The following is a 19,350-nucleotide window of genomic DNA, read 5'->3' as shown; positions in this document are numbered from 1 at the left end:
GAAGGCCATGACGGGCCGACTTGATTTAACCCAAAAAACAACGTCCAAATGACGTCCGGTGCTGGGTGGGAATGCATTACTTTACTTGAAAAAATAATCAGACTACGTACTTGCGTTATTTGTAATGCATGCATAATGCGATATCCCAACACTGGCCAAAACTACTACCTAACGTTACCTGTGCTATGCTAATGGTGCGTTTCCGCAGTTATTAGCCTATTATTATTATTTTAATTAACATTTATCTAATGGTTAGAGAGTCAGACTTAACCTGAAGGTTGCAGGCTCGATTCTCAATGCCGGCAGGAAATAACTGAGATGCCCTCAAAGGTACCACTAATCTTTCCCCATGCAGTGAATGGCTGTCCACTGCTCTTGGTCAGTGTTGCCAGATTGGGCGGGTTCCCGCCCAATTGGGCGGTTTTGAATTTGATTGTGCGGGTAAAAAAGGCTTTGGGCGGGTGGACAAAATTTGGGCTGGTTTGGGGTCAGTTCGGCGGTTTTCAAACATCTACATTTTAAAATCTAATTGGTTAAAAAACTAAACTAAAGTGTGCATGTAGTCCATAAAATCAGTCACCATGACATTACAACACACACGCCCATGCAGTGCAGAGTCAGCTGGCGTTGGTGTTGACGTCACCGTCGAGCACGCACTTTTAGCCAATCAACGAGCGATCAGCAGGAAGACGTGATTTAGCGCGATAACTTGTAGCTGACTGTATTCAAGTGATCGCTAATGCTAAAGTGACATACAGTAAGTTGCATCTACAGTAAAGAGTGAGATAGTGAGCAACTCTAAAAACGTACACATGTTGATGACTCGATGGTGAATATAAAGATGAGAGCACAGTTGAATGACTTGAATTGAAATTGAATATGGGACGACTCCTTTCCATGGTCATATGCACATTGCACACTAGCCTAACCAGACATCTGCAACTTCTACACCGTCCAGACTGCATGCACTCTCTACTTGTCCCTGACAGCGGCTGAAAAAGGTTTGAATCAACGATTAATCAGTTTTGACTGCTAAATTCTGCGTTTTGTTCTGTGTACTTCCGAGGGTTAAAGTCATCGGTTAATTTCTTGATTGCCGTTTTGACAGTGTCAAATCCGTTTTGATCCGTTTTCCTGGGAATTTTTTTTATTTTTATTTTTTTTATCCGTTTTCCTGGGAATTTTTTTTTTTTTTTTTTATCATCGTTATTTTGTTTTAAGGATATACTAATTGTGCTTCTCAATGACATGGCCATACAATTATATCACATTATTTTGGTAGTAAAATTTTGGGCGGTTTTTACTTGTAGTGGGCGGGTTTTGGTGAGCTTTTGGGCTGGAAATCACCGTCCCAATCTGGCAACACTGCTCTTGGTGTGTGTTGTGTGTGTGTGTACTAACTTTGATGGGTTAAATGCAGAGGACAAAATTAGAGTATGGGTTACATCCTTGGCCTTTAGTTCACAATGTTGTATTGGCTTTTTGCATTAACTGACGAAAAAGTAAACAATCCTGCGAGGGTGTTACTAATACAACAACTGACATCACGTCATAAGCGTGTTTCATGCGGTTTCATGCTATGCAGGGTAAACAGACGCCAGTCACCTGAATGCCGCTTTTACTGTCTCCTGAATCGAAACAACGAGCTCATGCTGCCTTCATGCCATAATGACATGAGGTTTAACGCTGTCTTTCGCCTCGTGCCGCTTTGCAGACTCTGCTCTGGCTTTGTGCGTTTATTTTGTTTTGAAGTAGGCATGGTATGGCTTTGTTTGCTGATACTCTGAAGGGAGGGTGGGATCTAATCCTTTCAAAGCTAACTTGCTATTGCTAGCCGCTCCGAAAATTCCCTACCCTACCATACGAAAATTTGTAGGAAAATTCATAAGAAAACTTACAAAAAAAATATTTCATAAGATAATGTATAAACACTTTTTTTGAGAAATGTATAATCTGTTATACATTTGTAATACAATTCATAATTCTATTTATATTAAATGTATATTCACATTGCAAGTTGTTTGTGGATTTTTATAGTAGGCCTACATTCATTCCTGCAGGTCTGACACTTCTGAAACTGCCTTGGCCATGAATTAACTACTGCCATTTGCCAACAAACTGAGCCAAAAACTTTTAAAATGATTAGATACTGTTAATGCGTTTACATTGCGATCAATACACCTTAATAAAAGGAAGGGCTCACACTTTTGGCCAGATGTCGCTGTCAAAACCCCTGGATTATTATGGCCAAATCAGTGCTCGTTACGTTCGTATTATGGAAATCCAAAGCTAACATCATAAATAAATAAATGTAAAAAAGAAAAGAAAAAAGTATTTATACTTTTATTCCCTAATGTATACTTATTTCCCCCCCACATTTCTTTGATTCTACTTTTATTTATTTTCACATTTATACATTTCTTTGTCTGTATGCTAATGAGGGGGGCTTGTTTAACTTCAGACATACCAATCGAGCTCAGAGTGGTAATGCTAAAACTTTGAGGCCATAGTGACACCTTGTGGTTTGACAGTCAATGAATGACTTAAGGGCAATATGGCCAAAATCAAAGTCATTTAATATCACCCTTTAGCCAGTTTAATTTAACCCCCTAAAAAGGTTCAAAAGTTTCATGAAACAGCGTTTACAAAGCACAAATCATAATAAAAAAGTACTACAAACAATAATACTCAATTACGGCAATTGTATATCAAAGGTGTTAAGCAGTGCTGCTTCTCATAATATATATATAAGAAATGTTCCAACAGTGCCGACACAAAAAGAAGCAAATGAGGTTAGCTGTGAAACATACTTTATTATTTTCTTCCCAGTGAGTATCATATTAAACAATAACAATAATAATATACCCCTGAAAGATATATGTTCTTTGTGCAAGTCAAATACAGTTAATATAAGTACTACAAGTACAAGAGCAACGTTTCTCAGCAGAGTTCGACATTAGAACACATGGGAGTGTTATTAAAAGTAGGAAGAGGGAGGAGATTAGGGCAAAAAACACCAGGACATCAAGTTATTAAATTACAATTATTACTCTTTTAGGTTTCATCTCTTAGTTTCAGTTCACACATGGAAGTAACAAACACTAGAAAGTAAAAGGGAATGGGTCAAATGATGGAGTTCAGACTACAGATGTGTTTGGGTTCAGCGATTCTTCAGGAATAAGATGTGGATTGAAATGTAAAAGGCTTCTTGGTGATTAGTAGGCATGGTTGGCCACAAAGAGAGAGTCTCCCGCAGCAGCACCCTTATCTCCTGAGGACACATACTTCCCAACACAGGCCAGGCTGTTGTTCTGGAGATAGAAGCACAAGACAATAAGAGTAAAGTTAATCTAAAACAAACATATGAAATGCTTAGCCTCCACCTAAATGAATTAGGTGAAGAAAAAAAAAAAAGAAAGAAAAAAAAACAGAAATGAAATCAGGGGGTTAGCCTGAAAGAAATGCAAATTCACACCTGTATATGGTTAATAAAGTGGGATGAAATACATAAAGTATATTTTAATATTGCAGGTTTGCATAATATGTCACTTGTTTTTATTCATTTTGAGGAACACTGAAACAATAAGCATCATGTTCACACAGCGCACACAACACCTCTGCACTTAATCAAGATTTCTCTCAACATGCGGCTCTTGTCAATAAATGGGAAAACAAAGTAACTCAAGATATTTAGCAAATTTAAAAGTAGTTACTTTACTTATTACTTGGAAAAAGTAATCTGATTACATAACTTGTGTTACCCCCAACACTGTGTGTGTGTGTGTGTGTGTGTGTGTGTGTGTGTGTGTGTGTGTGTGTGTGTGTGTGTGTAATATATATCTAATATATATTATATACACACGCACACCCAGATCAGTAACCAGCAGATGATCTCAAGTTACTGAAACTTACAAGAGCTCTCTTTACGAACTCCTCCTGGCAGGCTTTGCCATTCTCCTTCTTGCCAGCCCAGGCTTTGAGGGCAGAGGCCTGCAGGGCACGACCGTAGGAGAAGGTCAGGGCCCAGGGCCTATGCAGGGGACACTGGTTCATGGCATTCAGGTTGAGTGTGGCCTCCTCCTCACTCTGGCCTCCAGACAGGAAGGTGATGCCTATAATCAAGAAGGGGTGTGGAAAGGTTGGTCAGAAATGAGGAAATGATAATAATTAAACAATCAAGAACTTATCCAGCAGGCCTGTGATAAGATAAAGACTCTGTCATGAACGGGTGAGTAATTGCGGTTGTTTTACTAACCAGGCACAGCAGGAGGAACAGTGCGGCGAAGAGCAGAGACAGTTGCCATGGCGATCTCCTGGGGGGTGTTTTTCTGGGAACAGCCATGGCCAGCAGTCACCATGTTGGGTTTGAGCAGAGTGCCCTCCAAATAAACATGGTGGTCTGACAGCGCCTTGTACACAGCAGCCAGAACCTTCTCAGTCACATACTGGGTCCTCTTCAGGTCATGTTCACCATCAGGCAGAATTTCAGGCTCCACGATGGGCACAATGCCATGCTAAAGAAAAAGGAGATATCATGTCAATAATAAAAGTATACAATTATTTTAATATACACTAGTGTTGAAAAGTTTGGGGTCGGTAAGATATAAATCACTTATGCTCTCCAAGACTGCATTGATTTGATTAAAAACACAGTAAAACCGTACGATTGTGAAATATTATTACAATTTAAAATAACGGTTTTCTATTTTAATATATGTTATGTAATTTATTTCTGTGATGGCAAAGCTGAATTTTTAGCATCATTACTCCAGTCTTGTCACGTGATCCTTCAGAAATCATTCTAATATGATGATTTCCTGCTCAAAAAACTATTATTATTATTATCAATGTTGAAAACAGTTCTGCTGCTTATTTTTTTGTGGAAACAGTGATGCATTTTTTTCAGGATTCTTTGATAAATAGAAAGTTCAAAATAACTTAGAAATAGAAATCTTTTGTAACATTGTGTCTTTTCTGTCGCTTTTGATCAATTTAATGTGTCCATGCTGAATGAAAGCATACAAAAAGCATTGTGGTGGTGGATCCATAGCTGTGCGTGTCTCACCATCTGGCAGATGCTAGCGTAACGAGCGAGCACATTGGCGTTTTCAATGATGGCCAGTCTAGAGGGAGTTGTGGCAGTGATCTTCAGCACAGACCTCCATTTAGCAAAGTCTGCCCCATCCTTCTTATACTGAGCACAACGCTCGTACAGCCCATCCAGACCTGTGAACGCAGAGAGAAATTAGGTTTTAAAGAGTCTCAAGTAAACTAAGTGACTGTGACCATTAAATTCCAGTCAAAGTCCATCAAATTCCATCATTTAAGTGGATACAAAAGGTAAAAAAAATAACATGTGTAATTTTTTACTACCAGATAACCCATTTCATAGATAATCATGGGATTTTCACCTTGTGTGGTGGTCTCTCCATTAGTGCCAGCCAGGGGAACCACACCCTTGTCCACTTTGATGCCAACTACCATGCCCCTCTCCTTCAGGTACTGGGAGAAAAGTTTGCCATCATCTGTCTTCTGGTAGAGTGTCTCATGGAAGAGGATGACGCCACCGATGCAGGGCTTTACGCGGTCGTCTGCGGTAAACAGCAGCTGGCGGTACAGTCTCCTGTTCTCCTCGGTGTTCTCAGCATTGATGCTCTGGAATCGCTTCAACACGCTACCTGCACAAGACCAACAGGATACGAGATGTAAAAAGTTATGAGACAAGCAAATACACTGGTTTATTGAACGTGAACTCAGCAGCCTGTACCTGTAGACTCATCCGCAGCAAGAATGCCTTTGCCAGGGGCCACAATCCTCTGAGCAATATCGCTCAGCTCCTTCTTCTGCTCTGTTGTGAGGAATGGGTACGCGTGAGGCATCTTGACTCTAAGGAGATAGGTTTGGGAAACAGATGTATATAATGATCATTCAGATTATCAGTACAAAAACATGAATCACTTAACAAAAACAAAGATCTATGATCAAGTAATGAATCAGGTGACTGAATTAAATCAACACCAAGGAGCCTCAGCAAGGGTCCAGATTTGGGTGTGTACTTGATCGAAATTTTATTTTTCAACAAACTACATCTTGTTAGTTCATGATGCAACATGCCCTTCACATACAAGCATGCATGACCTTGTGCGGCTCACGTAACGTTACCTGTTAACTTTGCATTAAAATGGAAAAGCGACTAGTGAAAGACTGGCTTCCGACAGCGGTCAAATATGTTTGCTTTTACTTGGATGTCGGCGCTTTATATTAAGTAAAAACTCACCAGTTTCGAGGGGTTGAGGAAGCGATGGTTTCCGAATCACACTCTCAACGTAGTCACGTAAAATTCTACGGATGCAATAATTTGCAATAAAAGGAAGGAAATGAAAGAAAATTTCCCAGGTTTGACCAATCAGGACGCGAGTCATGTTTTGATGGACAGGGCGTAGAGGCGATGATTGGCTGTTGTGCTTTGAAAGGCGGGTTTAAGAATGACGCATCCAAAGAGGAGGGGTTTTATTACAATTAGAGGCGGGTACGCGTTCTTGTGATACGTGCCAGTTCACATGCACGAAAAACAGACATGGAAATTACATTTTAAAATCTTCCTTGGATGCAAGCGAACAAATGACCTTGACATACGTGTGCAATGCATTTTAGGAGTATGTTTAACAGGCTATGAATCAAAAGACTTTTTCAGATCAAAAAAAAGAAGAAAAAAAAAAAGGCTGGTATATATAACATCAAATTGCATCGCTGTCTACTGGACATTGAACAACCCCACAAAAGGCTCTTAACATTCCAGTAACAAGCCTCTTAACACCATCCGCTCAAGTTGCATTCAACAAAAGGCCAAAATTAAATATAGACAATCATTTAATGGCAGAAATCCAGAACTATAGAAGAGGATTTGATTTGTGAAAGAGGGTCTGAAACGGCTCGTTGATGTTGAATTCCAAGCACAGTCAACCAAGCTGGTAAATATGATTAATTTATGCCAAAATAACACAGATTATCAGTGTTTTGTGTATTATGCATTTAAGCAAGAATAAAGAGTTATGAATTATTTTGACAGTAAATTTTATTACGGCAATGTACAACAACAATAATTATTATTATTATTTAAAACATTTTAATATTAAAAACTATTATTATTATTATGTTGTATTATTATCATTATTACTTTGATTAAAAAAAAAACATCTGACATAAGCAAACACATTTAAATAAAATGAAATAGCCTACAGTCCAGTATATAGGCTAGTCTTATTTTTGTAGTCGTTTATACTTTGTAGCCTACTACAGAAAAAAGAAAGAAAGTAGAATGCAGGTTTTTACCGTGGAGCTGGACGAAGTGAGCAATGGAGGCAGAGGAGGTCTGGATAGTCTGTGACACTCTTCTGGTGCCAGATGACCTGTATTTATTCAGATGGCGTGACCTTTGACATTCTGTGGGTTTGGCTAATCTTAGCAGCAGGCAAACCCACGATGCAACTGGAGAAGGGCGATGTGACATTCATGTACATTGGCATGCAGCAAAGAAAGGTTAAAGAGAAAGGCAGTGAGTGGCATGGACAAGGCACATGATTATTAATGTTGCTGCGACATGCATTAAGTAGGCTATAATACAATCCCTATTAAATAATGATGAAAAGGGAGACTGGTGGTCTATAGATGACTGCAATAACCTTCTGCATGATGCTCTTTAATATTACTCCATGCAGTCCTTACAACTCTCCTGAGCCCACGAGATAACTGTCATCAGAAAAGGGATCTACTGTCATGAGATCTTCTATCATGACCTTTCATCTTTTAAATGTCTTCTCTACATAATCCCCATAATCAGCAAGAGCTACATGTCTGACCAATTCATGAAGGTATAGAAAAAATAGAAAACCTTTATCGAAAAATGTAGAAACTTTTTTTTGCAAATGCATGAAAACAAATGAAGCCATCAGAAAAGCTAAGACAATCAAACAATGAATGTAAAAGTGAATTATTTAATATTTGACCAATGCTCAATAGATAATAATACTACTGTAAACAAAGCCTTTTGCATGAAAGAACAACTTTAATTCATTTTGAAACCACACAGTTACAAAAATAGCACATTTATATATAAAAATGTATACAAAAAACTAATTTCAACTTAAGTTTTGCCTGGCAACAGAGAAAAGTGACAGTCACAGAGGGTTTACTTTGTAAGCCATAGTATGCTGGCTGTAAGCATTAAAAATATGGCCACATATATAACTGTAACATATTTCACACAATACAATATACACAGATATTTTACAGGATTATGTCCTGTAAACAATTGCATTAGTAAACATTAGAACTCGATTTTATTACCTTTGTACAGTATTACAGTATGCATCACAAAAAAGTATTATTAAAATCTAAAATTGGTAAGTAAGCACTATATGAACGTGTATCTTATATACAGTCCACACAGTTCAAAGAGATCTGTGTCACAATGAGATATATTTAACAGCATGTGTGGTTTATAGATTCCTCTCTTCTCTTTGTATGGCTCATAACTGAAAAACAAATGTCCATCATACCAAGTACAATGATACCGCAGAGAAACACAAGCATAATTCATTATTGCTGACTAGGAAACTAGAAAAGACAAACAAATTTAAAATAAATGTAAAAGTTTGTAAACAATTCATTAAACGTCATGCTTTAAAAATCCATGGCACAGCTTAAAGCCTTAACCTTAGCTTCAGTCTTCTATTGTTCTGTAATTGTGTATTTCAGGAACTACAGCAGTTTGGAAAACTGGCATCCCACTATGACTAAAATATGTCCAATAACCATTATACTACAATAGTATGTACTGTGTTTGCAGTGTATATTATGTTTTATTAAGCATTTATTCATCTTGCTCACTTCATCCATACATGACTCAACTAAACAATGTACAGTGCTATGCATAAGTTTAGACACCCATGCTAAAGTTGACTAAAAAGAGGAATAAAAAATCATCTTTTGGAAATTTAACTTAATGCCTTAATTTAAAAAAATAGGAAAAATCCAACCTTTAAGGACACCAATTTTCTTTGTGAATGAATAATGTATCGTAAATAAATAAATTTTCTTCCTTAAAATACAGGGTGCATAAGTTTGGACAACCCTATGTTAAATTCCCATAGAGGCAGGCAGATTTTTATTTTTAAAGGCCAGTTACTTCATGGATCCAGGATACTCTGCATCCTGATAAAGTTCCCTTGGCCTTTGGAATTAAAATAGCCCCACATCATCACATATCCTTCACCATACCTAGAGATTGGCATGGTTTTATTTCAGTTAGCCTAACAGCTGGTTTGATTTGCATTGAGAGATGATCTTATGGAAAGTACTCCATGCCAATCTCTAGGTATGGTGAAGGATATGTGATGATGTGGGGCTATTTTAATTCCAAAGGCCAAGGGAACTTTATCAGGATGCAGAGTATCCTGGATCCATGAAGTAACTGGCCTTTAAAAATAAAAATCTGCCTGCCTCTATGGGAATTTAACATAGGGTTGTCCAAACTTATGCACCCTGTATTTTAAGGAAGAAAATTTATTTATTTACGATACATTATTCATTCACAAAGAAAATTGGTGTCCTTAAAGGTTGGATTTTTCCTATTTTTTTAAATTAAGGCATTAAGTTCAATTTCCAAAGGATGATTTTTTATTCCTCTTTTTAGTCAACTTTAGCATGGGTGTCTAAACTTATGCATAGCACTGTATATTCCCAATAAATGCACATCTAAATCTTTTAAAACCAATGTTTTAAAGGTTAATTTAGGTTAAAACAATGACCGTGAATAGGAAGGATGCTGTAATGTCTCCCAAATGATGCAAACATTACAGAACAACCAAAGACTGAATCACAGTTTCTACCTTAAAACATACTTAAGTGTCACTTGGAGTTAAGGCATCTTTTAAAGTGAGGTGGGAATTCCTCTTTTCCTCCACCTTTCCTTCTACTTAAACTTGATCTCAAAGCAGAAGCAGTTGATGGAGTCACACTCTGGTGGTTGACAGGTACAAGCACAATCCCACATCGCACACTGCAATAAGAAGAAATGATGATGAACAAGAAAAACCTGCTGACAGTATGAGGAGGTTTATACCACTTCTGTTCATATCTATAGGCAGTGGGTGCTCCTGGCCGTAAATTTAGGAAAGGCAGATTCTGGGTCTTAACACTAGTTTATGATAAACATTTTGTAAGCTTTATAATTGCTGAACACATCAGACACACATTTGACAGAATTCAGAATTGTCCTTGCTTTATTCAGCCTGAGGGTGGCGCTCTAATGATGAGTGACAGACAACACATAGAATGCCATCTAGAATTGCCTTAATGTATTATTTATTGCGTCTGAATGTGGTTTTGTGTATTATATGAAGCGAGAAAGCTGAGATCAAAGTCAAAAACACTGTTTTCCTTAGGGGCAAACTAAATAGTTTCAGATTTATTTTCATTTAGGAAAAAATCCTTAAATTCGTTTAGGCAATCTAAAAGTGGCTGAAGAGAATATTTGTTGTTGCGCTGTAAGGGAAGATAGATTTGGGTATCATCGGCATATAGAAGAAAAGAGACACCATATTAAAAACAATAACTGTAACTGAATAACTGTTAATGTGTTACGTTAACATACTGGACACCTATTCAGCCTGTTGTTCTGTGGCTATTGTGTAGTTTAATAACTTGCCTTTCAAGATTAAATGTCTGTTCTTGGTCTTGGATTTTGTGAAATAAATTTCTAAATAAATGCGACTTATAGTCCAGTGCGACATAAATATGTTTTTTTTTCTCTTCATGACGCATTTTTTTACTGATGCGACTTATACTCCGGAGCGACTTATAGTCCGGAAAATACGGTACATGAATTACCCGTAGCAGATCTATACATGTGGAGCTGGGGAAGATGGAGGGTTGAGGCGCTGCACTGATAACGCCCGTTTCACACATACTCCGTATGCAGTGCGTGTGCGGTGCGTGTTGCAGTGCGTGTGCGGTACTGGAGCAGCACGCGCTATAGTGCTTTCACATATGCTGCGTTTGCAGAGCGCTACTGATACGTAGTTTCTGTGTCACAAAATAAAAAATGGGTAGGCTAAGTAATTTTGATTTTAAAACCAAACTTTAACTTTGACATTGTTACAGACATTACAACAGTATGAAATTAATTTTAATCATTGTGATTCTTTGTTTTAGTTCGAGTTGTTGACAGAAGAAAAGCTATCACGCTATATCTGTTGCTAAGATATAATACACAAATATTTTAAATTAGAATACAAATGTATAAATACTGATTATAAATGCATATTTTAAGACTAAAAAAAAAAATAAGAACCGGGAGAGGGCTAGCCCCCAGAAGACAAAGGACCTTTTTGGAAATTAATATTTGATATAATAATTATTGTTAGCACATGCCACTACATTAAAACGAGTATCCTCTGCTATAAATAAGGCTGGCTGTAGCACCAAAAAGTTAAACATTTTGATTTACAATTACATAGTCAAAATTAATTATAACTAGCCTACATAACTATAACAAACTTATAATTACACCCTGTTTAACTTCTTTATATTCAAAAATAAAACTATATAATATGATTTACTTATGAATTCATATAGACTACAACTACATATTCAGATATTCATTTACATTTAATAAATTCGCATGACATGAAGGTTGAATGTGACGATAAACAAAATAAATAAAAAGGGCAACACAGTAGGCCTACATATTAATGTTTAAATAGAACAACATGCAGCAATAATATATATTTATATTCTCGTTTAAAACTTTTTTAATTTCTTGATCCTGTAATTTAGTAAATGTAGAACACATTAACTGTAATTATGAGTAGCTATGATCAAATTATTACAGTTTCTTGTCAATCTATATTTATTTCAATGTGAACAATACGCTCCGGTGCGGTGCAGCACAGCAGAAAATAGACTCTGTGCGTAAACGATCGCTGCACTGCTGTATACGCACCGCAACTGGAGCGGATTGCCGGACCGCATCCGTGTGCAGTGTGAAAGCTCTAACCTGTTAACATGGGTACGGAAAAAAATACGCACCGCAAACGCACTGCATACGGAGTATGTGTGAAACGGGCGTAAGACAAATGCTACCCAAGTATTTGAAGGTTGAGCATGTGAGATCATTGGCTACTAATATAGCAGGAACTAATCAGCGGTGCTCTATAGAGAATTATGTGATTGTAAGCAGATCGAGTTAGCCTATTAGCCTGCGCCATCTAGATTCTAGCGTTTCAAGACAGAACTTTACAGTATTTAATGGACTAAAATAAACAATGTATTTTTATTAACTAACATTAAAAAAGGTTAGTAAATGCTTTAAAATTATATTGCTCATAGTTAATTAATGGGTTAACTAATGTTAACCAATCAGACCTTATTATAAAGTGTTACCAAGGCATTTAATTGGCCTTATAACCCTAAACAATCAAAAAGTTCAGGGGTTTCCTAACAATGAAAAAGTTATTTTACGATTCCTGAAATGTGTCTAAGGTTTCAAAATGATGGCAAAAACAATGCAGTGTACATCCAGCTTAAAACAAAACGAAATTGGCGACATATGACTTACATTAGGGGAGGGACAGGAGTAGTCCAGGCAGGATCGCAGAGAGGGTGGACGACAGTCACATGACTGGGCACACACTAAACAGTACTCACAAGGAGAGAAACCTGCACAGCAATCTGAACACCGTGGATCACACTTGGCCTGTGAAGAGGAAGAGGAAGAGGAAGAGGAAGAGAGAGAGAGAGAGAGAGAGAGAGAGAGAGAGAGAGAGAGAGAGAGAGAGAGAGAGAGAGAGAGAGAGAGAGAGAGAGATCCACACTGCCAAAATTACTCAAAAGATAGAACTGAAAACAGCAGGAAGTGAGATTCAGAGCAAGGCAACTGTGAAAAGTGTATACTTACTGGACTTAGTGTATAGCAACACAACAGCCATTAATATTTATTCAAGTAGATTGTTCAGCAATTTGGCTTACAGTAACGTTTCATGAAGTTTCTTCAGAAAGAGGAACTGATGAGGTTGAAGTACCTTGAGACAGTGGTGACACCACAGCACAGCCGCAAGGACCATCATATAGAGTCCCACAGAGATCATGATGATGGCAGGCAGCGGGAGAGAGAGAGCCCACACAGGAACAGCCTGACAGAGTTGAAGGAAACAGCACTTGACTTCACTAGACATCAATACAGCTTATGGAAAAATCTCAATTTTTTTGTAATAAGAATTAGTACTTTTTGAGAATCAGTCATTTATTTCGTTTTCAAAATAAAAACATTATTCAAAGCCAGGCTATTATTTAGTTGTACAAGAAAGATTTATTTTCACAACAAAGAACTGTAACATTGTATAGACAATGTCGAAGGTAGATGGTAAAAAAACATCAACATGACTGATAATAATGGAAGAACACATTATAACTGATAATCTGTGATTTGGGCTGTGATTTGAAGGAGATACAAATTATGACTGATTATATTGGGCAAACAAATAGGCTGTTTTGAGCTGTGATTTTAATCCATGGATACAGATAATTGTCATAAGTGTCAGGGGAGTGAGTTAAATAGTTTAGGTGCTATAACAGAAAAAAGACCTGCCGCTGCCGCCCATTGACGAAAGGTGAAATCTAGGAACAAAAAGAAGTTCACACCCAGAAGATTGGAGTGATCGAGAAGGAATATAGGGAGAAAGTATGTCAGAAAAATAGGAGGGAGCAAGACCATTGAGTGAAGACCATGCATTGAAGACCACAGAATGATACAGGCAGCCAGTGGAGGTTAAATAGGATGGGAGTAGGCTAATATGTGCAGATTGTGTAGTCTAAGTTAATATTCTTGCAGCAGAATTTTGAATATATTGCAAGCAGGAGATAGAGTGTGCAGGTAGTCAATGCTAATATAGGCATCTAGGGTCAGTGAAGAATTTAGAGTTTCCCAAGTTTCTGACCGTGGCAGTCAGATGGAAAAACTGATGTAGCATCAGGGTCAAAGCTAGGATCATTAGTTATATTTTTTTTATAGAGTTGGGGGAACAGTAAATAGGATCTCAGTTTTTGCTCAAGTTCAAACTAAGAAAGTTGGAGCCAGCCCTTCAATTCATTGACACATGAGGACAGCGAGTGAGTCTGGTGAACAGAATCTGGCTGGCAAGCTGTATTTATCTGAATATCAGTAACCAGTAACATAAGCTACACCATGACCATTAATAATTTGTCCAAGAGGCAAAATGTAGATAATGAATAATAATGGGCCAATAATTGATCCCTGGGGAACAGTTTCGGAAAAGTTTTGGACCAGAAGCCTAACAGTTCACATCATTGCATTATTCTTAATAACCATAAACTGTTAAGCTGGGAAGATGTAGGCTAATCAAATACAAAAACATCTGTCTGGTCTACAAAATTTTGCATTATACTGCTCCTGACCTGCTCCTTTGAATTCATTAATAATTCAACGTAATAATAGCAGTCAGAATACTAGAAGCATCCCACGAGGTGACCTTCTAATCCCATTTAGGAAAAGCACATTTGGTCAATTAGGATTTTCTGTTACAGCAATACACAACTGGAATTCATTGCCCACCACAATCAAAGACATACATATTCTACCTTTACTACACACCTTAAAAACTGGCTGTCCGACAATTATAACTGCACACATTAATCTGATAGATGTGATGTGTATTCGATGTGACATGGTCATGCTGCTGCTACTTGATCTCTGCTGCTTGCCTCAATGTTATGTCCTGTATGTGCTTCAATGTGGTCTCTGTGTGATTATTCTTTGTGCCAATTTGTACTGTTTTATTGCATGAACTGCTTTTATGCCTGTGCAATTTGTGCTTGCTTGTTTGTGCTTGCCTCAATTGTGTGCCACATGTTTGTATGTCTTACTCCTTTTTGCTTGGCACTGCTGTAAATATAATTGTAATTTATTTTATTTGATGTATGCATTTTAACATCGGGCCGGGGACTACAGCTGGAAATTAGCCGTAGAGGCTAAAGCTGCTCTTTTTATCAAAAGGGATTGTCCACGTCATTATAAACTAATAAACTAAACTAAACTAAACTAAACAAACACCCTGTTTGAGTTAAGCAGTGATGGATTTGTAATTGTGCAGACATGTACTCAAACAGCTTACGTATTGCCTATCCATGAGATAAGGGGAGAATCAGGATAATGCAGTAATTGAGATGCCAATCTTTGAAATGCAAGAGAGTAATAAGAGTAAGACATAATACATGTTGCCCCAAACATATTAATTTATAAAATTAGACAAAATGTACAGTAACACCAATTTTAACTCATGCATACACAAATTGTGTAGTGAATCAGAAAATGAATACTAGCCTATATGAACAAATTACTCTTTAATATCTTTGATAGTTAACTAATATTTAGTAATTTTACTGATTTGACTGTACTGACACTATTGGAGGAGAGGGAGACCTGAACTGAACTGAGCCGGACGATGACACCACTGTTTTCTACAGAGTTGCTTTAAAGCTGAATTGAACTCAGTTCATTATTGGAGAATTTTCCTCATTGAACCAAAATTATTCAACACAGAATTAACTGACTTCAACTTGAGCTGCTTTGAAACTATATGTATTGTAAAGAGCAATATAAACAAAGGGGACTTGACTAGATAGTAACACCTGATGAACTATGTGCAAGTTTGGTTGTGTCTGAAAGCTAGGATTTCTGTCAAAATAACTTAATTATTAATAACTTAAAAATAAAAAACACTCTGAATCAAATTCTGACGGAGCACCTAACTTAACGTTATTAAATACAGGCGAAGTTAATTCGTATGTAAATGAGTGTGCTTTATTATTATTATTAAAACAGTATTGCGCAGGTGGTTATGGTTAAAGAAAAAACGTAAAACACTAAACCTTAATTTGTAAGGGAAAAAACGTTAGTAACTTAGCTTGAACGCTTGGTTACGTTAGAAGACGCAGCTGCTGCTGTAAGTGACAAATCTTCATTTAAATTACACAAAACACATCTTACATACCATTATAACGTCCCTGCATTCCCAGTGTAATTGAACAGGGTTTTCAGTTATCAGGTGATATCTTTAATTTAATTAAACCAGATGTTCACTCGTATAGCACATTGTTCTTCAGCGAAGCTGACCAATGTTGTCCTAGCAACCGCGATACGACTTCCTATGAGTGTACGGCGACATGGAAGGACCAAACTTAATCCATATTAAAAACATCATAAAAAGTCCGACAGTGGAATGGAAACGAATACTGCAATGAACGCAGACTTTTGTGCTATACATTATGAATATTTTTTAGCGTTTACATAAAGTAATTGAAATGAATTAAATTGAAATTAATAATAATAATAATAATAAATAAATAAAGCTAGAAGCCATTTCACGAATTCTTCTTAGGCTTGTGTAATATGTGCATATTACTATGCTGACAGATTTTTAATACCATAAACGTATTTAATGGTAGGTTAGGTTTAGTCCTCCAGTGTTAATTCTTTGGATAGATATGCCTGAAAAAAAAAAAAAAGAAAAAAGAAGCCTGACAAAGATTTCTCCTTTCTTGTATATTACAGTTTTAAATCCCCGCTTTAAAACCTTATCCAGGCATTTATTATGTTATTAACTTTATTAAATCAAATCTTTAATAAACTAAACTGAATCGATGTTTAATTTATTAATTAATTCACTGTTATCTTTTTCACTTCGGCGCTCTCCGTCTCAGCAGCCGTGTGTGCGTAACAGTTTACCAGTCACTCAAGTCCGTGCAAATGACGAGTTATACAAAGTGTCCTGAGTATGCTGCTTTATTGATATCTCCGGCCTGCATTCACATGACCCACAATGTTGCAGTGAACACAAATACTCAGTGCATCTCAACCGAAAAACAACAGGAAAAACAAGGAAAAACACATCTCCGCTCGTACTATGCTGTACACTCCCCATGCGTGTTCCGGACTACAATACCCATGATTCCCTCCCGCTCGTACTACAATTTACGCCCTTACGACATTAAAGGGACAACTCCTTATTTCCCCTTTGTCCCACAACACTACCCCCACTCTGGAATGGTAATTAACTATAATACCAATCCAGCACCTCTTGCATAGAAAAACATAAAATATATAAACATTTCACAGTGCAAATAACAGGAAGGAATACATCCAACATACTGCGTCCTGTTTCTTTTTTTTTTTTTAAGGCAACTTCACTTGATGGAGCATACAGTCCATGTTAGCAAACTCCACTCAATTGATATACTAGCCTTTGTAATCCAGCCCCACGTGACAGGGTAAACAGTCCATAAGGCAGAGGGTAGCACGGTGCTTGGAAGGGGGGGAAAGGATGGCATAAAAGTTTAGTACACACAGTCTCTTTTTGGAAGCAGTCCAATTAGTGGATGGGATCTCTCTTCCACATACCCCTTTTTTTCTTTTTTTCTAAAGGAGGGAATAGCAGCTGAGCTTTTGCACACAAAGATGTTAACAGTAATAATATCTTGTTATTGATGAACTCGCCCATATGCACAACAAATAACATCCACATGGGTCAACATATAAAAAAAAAAAAAAAACATTAATGCAACATTAATTCTCTTTTAACAGTGGAACAGTTTGTATGTTCGTCAAAGTCTCTTTTCCTTGAGCATCAGTTTGTCCAGTCACCAAACCACTTTGGTGGTCTCTTAACTCGTGGCGGCCTACCCCCGATTTGGCCGTTAACAGTCCATGGTTGACTTGGTTGCACCGTGCTACCTTCTCCGCACTGCACATTTCTATCCTCCTGTTTAGTCATTGGCACACAATACGTTTCATCAAGTACAGCCAAGCCGCTGTCATTTACAGGTTCCTCTGCAAAGAGGTGAGTGAGGCCAAGCTCAAGGTCAAGGTCACTAACGTTAGCCCCAAGACTGGGAGTAGGAACCTCCTGGGGTTGCCAGGCCTCCAAACTCTTAAACACCCAGCTATTTTCCAAGGGTTGTCGGGAATGATACGGCTTGAGCTTATCGTGATGAACGACCTTCACTTTTGTCTTTGGACCTTTCTGGATCCGATACACCATATCATCCAGGTGTCCCAGAACGAAGTAAGGACCCTCATAGGCAGGTAGGAACTTCCTGATCTTATTTTGCACCCTTTTAGTCCCTTTTATGAGGTACCACACAGCATCACCGACCTTATAATGTGTCCTTGCCACATTCTTGTCATATTGCCTTTTGGCACGTTCAACAGAACGACCCAGTTGCTCTCTGGCAATTTGATGTGCCAACTCTAACCTTTCTCTCATTTCAGCAACATATTGTGGGGGAGTGGGAGCTGAGGTTTCATTAAAAGGCAGTCCTACAACTAGATCAACAGGCTCTGTCAACTCCCGGCCGAAGAGCATCATGTTTGGGGTGAAACCAGTGGAGCTATGCTTGGTAGCTCGGTAAGCCATCACAGCCATGGGAACCATGACATCCCAGTCCCAGTGACACCGCTCTGAAGTGGTAGCCAGTATTTTCTGGAGGGTGGCGTTAAACCGCTCCACTTGTCCATCCGACTGGGGTCGGAAAGGTGTCGTTCGAGTCTTCTCAATTCCTAATAATTCACACATCGCTTGGAAAACACAAGATTCGAAGTTAGAGCCTTGGTCACTATGCAGTGTCGATGGTGCTCCGTAGCGACAGACCCATTCAGTAACTATAACCTCCGCAACAGTGACCGCCTGGTCGTTGGGCAGAGGGTAGGCTTCCACCCACTTAGTGAAATAGTCCTGCACAACAAGAATGTAACGGTTGAATCGTTCCGTTTCGTTCATGGGGCCCATCAAATCAACAGCAATCCTTTCCATGGGAGCCCCAACCCGAACAGTGCCCATTGGCGCTTGTGGGGTCTTTGTGGGTCGAGCCTTCGCAGCACAGCTGGCACACGTGCGACACCAGAGTGTAACATCCTCCCGCATCTGGTACCAGTAATACCGTGACTGTAATCGGGACAGCGTCCGCTCCACCCCGAAGTGTCCACCCACTGGTCCATCGTGCATCTGATGCATGACATCCTTCCGAAAGACTTTTGGCAAGATAATTTGAGGATAAAACTCGGGGCCCTCCATCAGGTAGAAACGCCTTACCAGGGTGCCATCTTTTAGATACAATCTCTTCCACTGGCTCCAGTAAGCTTTAGTCGCCGGTCCATAAGGCAACACGTCACCCCAGGGGGGCCTTTCCCCACCTTCCTCCATCCACCTTTTGATTGGGGCAATATCGCTGTCAGTTGCCTGAGTGGAGCGAAGTTCCTCAGCAGTCCACCCTAGG

The 19,350-nt window shown here is 38.4% G+C and overlaps 2 protein-coding genes across 3 annotated transcripts; both read right to left on the bottom strand.

The window, feature by feature from the left end:
- Positions 1-2,793: 2,793 nt before the first annotated feature.
- aldoaa (aldolase a, fructose-bisphosphate, a) lies at positions 2,794-7,484 on the bottom strand. Of its 2 annotated transcripts, none has more exons than XM_079600185.1 (7): positions 7,333-7,484; positions 5,768-5,886; positions 5,412-5,678; positions 5,066-5,226; positions 4,256-4,514; positions 3,913-4,112; positions 2,794-3,311 (listed from the first exon to the last, which is right to left on the bottom strand). In XM_079600185.1, the coding sequence occupies exons 2-7, from the start codon at positions 5,877-5,879 to the stop codon at positions 3,216-3,218; spliced, it is 1,095 nt and encodes a 364-aa protein (XP_079456311.1). In that variant the 5' UTR covers positions 5,880-5,886; positions 7,333-7,484; the 3' UTR covers positions 2,794-3,215. The 2 variants fall into 2 exon arrangements, with proteins under 2 accessions (XP_079456311.1, XP_079456312.1); XM_079600186.1 differs by lacking the exon at positions 7,333-7,484 and adding an exon at positions 6,278-6,441.
- A 2,212-nt stretch (positions 7,485-9,696) lies between these two features.
- Positions 9,697-16,232, bottom strand: LOC307005130 (uncharacterized protein). The gene is made up of 4 exons (XM_079624968.1): positions 16,071-16,232; positions 13,083-13,193; positions 12,620-12,757; positions 9,697-10,060 (listed from the first exon to the last, which is right to left on the bottom strand). Exons 1-4 carry the CDS (start codon positions 16,071-16,073, stop codon positions 9,974-9,976), a joined length of 339 nt encoding a protein of 112 aa, XP_079481094.1. The 5' UTR covers positions 16,074-16,232; the 3' UTR covers positions 9,697-9,973.
- Between the last annotated feature and the right edge of the window lie 3,118 nt (positions 16,233-19,350).

The sequence above is a fragment of the Phoxinus phoxinus genome, assembly GCF_949152265.1.
Source record: "Phoxinus phoxinus genome assembly, chromosome: 1".
Taxonomy (NCBI): Eukaryota; Metazoa; Chordata; class Actinopteri; order Cypriniformes; family Leuciscidae; genus Phoxinus; species Phoxinus phoxinus.
Note: the sequence above shows the minus strand (reverse complement) of the source record. Positions and strands in the feature narration are given on the sequence as shown.

Coding starts and splice junctions, on each gene's coding strand:
- aldoaa (XM_079600185.1), bottom strand. CDS start 5,879: ATGCCTCACGCGTACCCATTCCTCACAACAGAGCAGAAGAAGGAGCTG. Junction 5,227..5,411: donor TGGAGAGACCACCACACAAG/GTGAAAATCCCA, acceptor CTGCGTTCACAG/GTCTGGATGGGCTGTACGAG. Junction 3,312..3,912: donor AGTTCGTAAAGAGAGCTCTT/GTAAGTTTCAGT, acceptor TTCTATCTCCAG/AACAACAGCCTGGCCTGTGT.
- LOC307005130 (XM_079624968.1), bottom strand. Junction 12,758..13,082: donor GGTGTCACCACTGTCTCAAG/GTACTTCAACCT, acceptor TCCTCTTCACAG/GCCAAGTGTGATCCACGGTG. Junction 10,061..12,619: donor ACTCCTGTCCCTCCCCTAAT/GTAAGTCATATG, acceptor TTCTTATTGCAG/TGTGCGATGTGGGATTGTGC.